Raw genomic sequence first — 6,460 nt, forward strand, 5'->3', positions numbered from 1 at the left:
CTTAGGCAGACGTGCAGAGAAGCCTTCCGCCCTTTGCTTCCGACAGGACGAGGGTTGTAGGTTAGAGAAGGGGGGACAGTGGAGGGGCCGGAGATTGAATTGGTATCCGACCATTTCACAGCACACTCTCCGTTCAGGATCCATTTGTATATTAAGTTCTGTGATGCCGCGTTTGATGAAACCTGTGGTAGTGCTTTGCAGAGAATTTTGGGATCCCGCTCTAGAGAAGTCAGGATGAGAATGATGGTAATGAAACGGTCTTTCCCGAGGACTCACCACCTTGCCGGCCCGTTCTCTCCACTTAGGAAGGAGTAGTGTCCCCGGGCGACCTTGACCTCGTCATGTCGGACGGCCTGGGCATGCGGTACGCGTTCATTGGGCCCCTGGAAACCATGCACCTCAACGCCGAAGGTAGGTTTCCGTTCCATCGGGTTCAAGGTGGGTTCTGTGCTGTTTAGTGCTTTCATGGTTTTGTAATGGTCAATCTTGCCTTTTCTTACAACTGAATAGAAACAGTGTCGTGCAGGAGATAGCGGCCAGTCCGTCATTCACAGGGAGGGGCTGAGGGGAAAGTCCACGCGGGCTCCACGCACGTCCCTGTGGCAAGAACTGGGGGGTGGGGGCGAGATGCTGCCGACACCAACAAGGACCCTCCAGCCTGAGGAAGGCAGAGCTGTGTTTCCTGAGAACGATGGTGAAGTGCTTTACAGAGGCAAGAAGAAGAAATAGGATTGGGGACAAGACCACCGGAACCTTGACCGCGCACACCTTCTGCCCAAATAGGAGCAACTTCTGGGCGTGTTTGCTGAGCACGGGTCTCCTTCCAGAAGGTGGGGGAGGCCTGAGGGAGGGGCTTCTGCGCGAGAAGGGCTGCTGACAGCTGCGGGGACAGGCCTGGCTGGCGGCTGCCCCAGAAGCCGACCTCCAGGGGCTGGGGGAGTAGGTGAGAGCCAGTGAGCTGGTGACACTGAAAGAAAAAGAACTTGAGAAGGGGAGACTCTCCCAAGAATGAAACTTTCAGCCAGACTTTAATCAACTGAGAAAAAGGACGTCATTTGAAAAACAAGCAATAAAACCCTACGACAAATTAAGACAAAATAAATTAAAAAAGCTATGCATAAAAATCTGGGAAAACGTCACCTGAATGTTATTACTGCTGCATCTCTTGGTGCTGAAATGATAAGTAACTTAGCATCCTTGTGCTTTTTTATGTTGTCATAAATTTGTACAATTTTTATGTATTGTTTTAAGCATTAGGTTATTAACTTGTGAAACTTGAGTACAAATAGAAAACAAATGTTGTGTTCAGCTCTGTGGTCTACATTTAACGAACGTGTTGAGAAACTGGAGCATATCCAGAAGAAGGTGACCGGAGTAGTATGTGTCTGTCTGTCTGTCTGTCTGTGTCTTTTGTGGGGCTGGAGCTAGAACAGAAGACCGGAAACGGCCGGAGGAACTTCCTAGAACCTGGAGCTGATGTGCGGAGAGGCCCTGCTGTGAGAGGGGAGCTGAGGGGCCGGAGGCTGGTGCCCACCTGCCAGACACTTGGGTTGAGAGGAGACTCCTGCAGTGAGGTTGGGGGGTGGGGGCCCGGAGCAGGTGACCCCTGGGAGTCTGTTGGACGTAGATTTTAGAGTTCCACGATGTTTTCCTGTTAATTCAGTCACTTCTCACCACAGTAATTGGTGGAATATAGTTTCCAGTGAGTGAGTCAAGCAGTTTCCTAGATGCGTTGGTGCCCGGCTACACACGTGTGCACCCAGAAGCGGTTCAGTAGATTTTAGAGTTCCACGATGTTTTCCTGTTAATTCAGTCACTTCTCACCACAGTAATTGGTGGAATATAGTTTCCAGTGAGTGAGTCAAGCAGTTTCCTAGATGCGTTGGTGCCCGGCTACACACGTGTGCACCCAGAAGCGATTCAGTAAGGGACGGTTCTCCCTGGGGCGGAGCAGGGAGAGGGGCAGCGCTGAACACGGGGCTGCGCAGAGAGCAGCGAGCAGGGGTTCCCGCGATCGCTCATTAAAATGAAGCCTTGGAAAATTTCAAATGTTTTTTTCAGCCAGAACCTTAAAAGTGAGGAACATATTTAAGCATTTGAAGTGGACGTAGACACTGCCTGGTAACCGTCATGTTTTTTTCTTTCTACCTTTTTTTTTTTTTCCTTGAGAAAAGTAAGATAATTCAGGTATCACAAGAAATCTATAGGGAGAGACTGAGAACAGGTTTAACTCTCAAACAAATAGAAACAGAAGCCAATGAAACCAGAAACTCAAGAATCAAATAGTGTGCAGACAGGAAGGAGGCCCACAGCAATTTTTCAAACAAAGCAGAAATGATAAGAAAACCTAATTGGCTTAATATGATAGTGGTGGACGGACGTAGTTTTCAACTTCAGAGCATTCCAAAGACCAGAGTTAGACAGTTTTGAGATCTGGCTTGGCATCAGTGGAAATGTGTGTTATTCCTCACAGTGTCACCAGACTATATCAAGAATTCTTCCTTTTGGATATAGTTTTATATAAAGCCGACATCTCAGGTTAAGGCTAGTTATTAGTCTTTAAAAGCTACAGTTTATCTGGAAGTGGTAGAGGTATTTTAGGATCTGTTTTTAATCTAATAAAATAGCACCTGAGAAACAGGAGGCCAGCATGCCTACTCCGTTTGGCTACTTTTTAAGGCAGCGCTGGTTCTCAGAATGGTGGGTCTGGCTGGTGGAGCCAGCCAGTGCCCCACTGACCTGCGAGCTAGATGACCTTGGCAGGTCAGTTCACTGCACCTCAGTTTCCCCACCTGTAAAAGGGGTATAGCAGCAGTGACACCCCGCCCCTCACAGGGGTGGCATGAGAATACATGGTGTGGAGACACTGGGCTCAAGTTAGAAACCAGTGAAATGAGCTAAATCTAATTTCATGAGAATCTGTTTTCTCCCCCGCCCCTTGTCTTTTCTTATTCCGTATAAGCATCTCTTAAGAAGTTAGGTTCAGGGCTTCCCTGGTGGTGCAGTGGTTGAGAGTCCGCCTGCCGATGCAGGGGACACGGGTTTGTGCCCCGGTCCGGGAAGATCCCACATGCCGCGGAGCGGCTGGGCCCGTGAGCCATGGCCGCTGAGCCTGTGCGTCCGGAGCCTGTGCTCCGCAACGGGAGAGGCCACAACAGTGAGAGGCCCGCGTACCGAAAAAAAAAAAAAAGAAGTTAGGTTCAGAGTCTTCTAAAAAGCTAAGCTCTATGAGTTTTTGGAAGAGGGTATTGTTGACAGAGCAGAGGGCATGGATGTAAAGAAGATATGGGGGAAGGGCAGACGAGTGGGATAGAAGGTGAAGTGTTTTTTTTCCTTTCCATTTTTTTAATTTTACATATTTATTTATTTATTAGGCTGTGTTGGGTCTTAGGTGCCGTGCGCAGGCTTTGTTGCCCCACGGCGTGTGGGATCTTATAGCTCCCCGACCAGGGATCGAACCCGCATCCCCTGCATTGGAAGGTGGATTCTTAACCACTGGACCACCAGGGAAGTCCCTAATTTCCATTTTCAATGAAATTGTTATTCTAGAATAATTCCCACTCAATTCACCTTTCATGGTGTAGAGAAGCCAAAATTATCGTTGGAAATATTTAAAAGCCTCCTTTTTTACTCTCTAATGGAAGGGTATGTGTTGTAAATAATAGTAAGCGTGATACCTTCACTGGAAAGTTGTCAATAAGGCAGGCACACCGCAGAATCCTGACTGTAAGTCACTGTGAACTTCCTGTGTCTGGAGTGAGTGGAGGCTCCCAGCCTCGCCACAAACAACGGGCTGTTTATCCTGAGAGCAGAGTGCATGTTATAGAAAGTGTTTATGCTAATGAGACTGAAGTTTTAATTGGTTTTCTGAACAAGTTGGGGAGAAGTTATGAACTGTAAAGAGTTTCACCATATTTTATTCTGTTCTGAAGAAATAAAAGCCCTTTTAAAACTACAAATTGTATAAAAGGCAGTAGGGAATAAAAGATTCTAGAAAGCCCCTGGGAGACTCGGATGACTTCACAGGGGCAGTGAAAGAGGGACAGTCGTTCAGAAAACGTAAAGTGACCCAGAGGTGAAACACAGCACCTGAATCGAGTCCCGTGGCTCATTGCTGGGGGTTGGGGGCCGGGGCAGCTTGTTTCTCCGAAAGTGGGTGAGTTCGCGGCTGCAGCACATCTGCCTGCTCTTTTCTCACTCAGTGTCTCCAGCTCATTTGGTTCAGCGTCTCTGCTTCCCCAACGCGAGTAAGCTGTATTTGTGTCTGGATTTTATCACCTTGAGTTTGAATAAACCAACAAATAGGCACAGTGAAGTAAATACTGAGCTCTGGATCGTCCCCTGGTGCTTCTGGTAAACACAGAGAAACCCCTCATCTTAAAAGGGAGCGTCCACCACTTAATTGCAGGTGCTAACGTCAGAAACGTTGCATTTTCGAATTCTCACCCTTCGAACCACTTTCTCTTCTAAGACAAAGTGGGTATCATTTTATCACCCTCTGAGAGAAGGCAAACGATTTGGGACAAATGCAGTTGAAATCAGCGAAGTTAGGCTTTCACATCAGGGTAGATGCACCAAAAGCAACCCCACAGAAGTTGTTTTTCTTTTTTAAGGCGTAACTAGCGGAGATCATTTTTATTTTAAATGAATCGCGGAGTTTTCGTGGGGTCGGTGAGGGCCCAGCTCGGGATCTCTGCACATCCTGCAGTTTTGTTTGTTCCCTTGTTATCTTTTTAGCCCGACTGACCAACTGCCGAGTCTCCCTGGTTTTGAGAGAGGTTGGCAAAGGGCCAGCGCAGCTCAGCGGCTCCGGGGCCAGGCTCCCGAGGCGACCTGCCCGGCGGGCAGGAGGGAGGGAGGGGCGAGGGAGGGCCACGCTGTGCGCCGATTGGCCAGTCCAGGCAAGCCCGCCCCGCGTGTGGGCCGCCGACGGGCTCCCTCTCGGGATCGGCCCCCGCCACGCAGCCCGCGCGCTGCTCCTAAGCGCGGCGCCCCCCACCCCAGGGTGAGCCCCTTCTCCATGTGCGTCTCCGCCAGAATCCTAGGGCTCCGTCTTCGATTGAGGGCCCGGAAGCCGCGGGCGTAGTGGGAAGTCGTGTGGCCGGGGTCCAGGTGCAGGTCGGGGCCGGCGGCTGGCGGCGCCCTAACGCAGCGGCCACAGCCTAGCCAGCCCCTGGGGTGAAGAGCCCGTGTTAAGGCCGCCGCCGCCGCCCGGTGGGTCGAGTGCCAGCTAGAATCCAGGGAGAAGAGCGGAGTGGGCGACGGATTTAGTTGAACTTGACATCTTTGGTTCTTAGAAAATGCGTTCGAGCCATGCACACGAGTAACCTCGTAGGTACATCGTTGAAGGAGACGCTTGTGGTGAAAACAGGCTGAATGTGACAGTCGAGGAATCAGAGCAGGAACGTGGGCCGACCCAGCGTCCCTGAGAGGCGCCGACCCAGGCCTGGAGGTCGGGTTGCTTCTCGGGTCTTTATTACCGAGAAAAGCTTGAGTAGTGAGCCCAGGGCCGCTGACAGGGGTGCCTTTCCCACGCACAGCCCTGTTTCATCCACGGGAGGGTGAGCCCAGGGCAACACCCTCCGGACACATTCTTGGTTTGAGCCGCAGACAAGAGTTCTCTGACTTGCGGATTCTTGTTTTCTTCTGCTTCCAGGTATGTTAAGCTACTGTGACAGGTACAGCGAGGGCATGAAACATGTCCTAAAGACTTTTGGACCCATTCCAGAGTTTTCCGGGGCCGCAGCTGAAAAAGTGCACCAGGTGTGTAGACTCCCTGCAGGTGGAAGGCGAGGATTCGTTTGTAGCCAGGCTCTTTGCTTGACTTTGAGGTTCCACGTCCCTGACTGTCCATAGCCCCGTCAGGGTCTCAGGGGACCGTCCGAGCGGGGTGACCAAGGAACTGGCAGGTCATTTTGACTCGTCTGAAGGAACCGTCGGCCCCTCCGGATTTGGAAAGTTACACTAGTTGAGGGTTTACCAGGCTTCTTTTATCTCTGAAAGCAGATTCAGAGTTTTCTGCGTGAATAGAAATCTCCCTCCTGCCAGGTTAGCTGCTCTTCATGCTTCTTACGCCTTTTTCCCTCTTGTCTGTTCTTTCTCTTTCCTGTTCCCAGGCCATGTGCGTGAAGGTTCCAGATGACCCGGAGCACTTAGCTGCCAGGAGGGAGTGGAGGGACAGGTGCCTCATGAGACTTGCCAGACTGAAGAGCCAGCTGCAGCCCCAGTGAAGCCTCGTGCGACCACTGCCGCCCGTGCTGGAACGCGTTCGCTGGAAGCACGAGCCCCTGTCAAGTGGCTCAGAGACGCTGGGAGGCCTTGGGAGCCCAGCAGGCAGAGCACGGCTTGCTGTCCACTAGGCAGGCGCCTCGGTGGGCTGGGGGTCAGAGCAGCGCTGAGGTCTGCGGGCTGGATCCCCCGCCACCAGGGCAGCCAAGAGAGCAAATCGCCTGAAGGATTT

General features: G+C 51.3%; 1 protein-coding gene across 1 annotated transcript in view; it reads left to right on the forward strand.

Annotated features, from left to right (window-relative positions):
• CRYL1 (crystallin lambda 1) overlaps positions 1-6,236 on the forward strand; it is a 78,816-nt gene extending 72,580 nt beyond the window's left edge. Inside the window, exons 6-8 of the mRNA XM_007464510.1 lie at positions 306-411; positions 5,657-5,763; positions 6,117-6,236. Of these exons, the coding sequence (XP_007464572.1) occupies positions 306-411; positions 5,657-5,763; positions 6,117-6,230 (327 nt within the window). The 3' untranslated portion in view covers positions 6,231-6,236. The remainder of the gene's footprint in view (positions 1-305; positions 412-5,656; positions 5,764-6,116) is intronic.
• Positions 6,237-6,460: the final 224 nt, after the last annotated feature.

This window comes from Lipotes vexillifer, unplaced genomic scaffold (genome assembly GCF_000442215.2).
Source record: "Lipotes vexillifer unplaced genomic scaffold, Lipotes_vexillifer_v1.1 scaffold2116, whole genome shotgun sequence".
Lineage (NCBI taxonomy): Eukaryota > Metazoa > Chordata > Mammalia > Artiodactyla > Lipotidae > Lipotes > Lipotes vexillifer.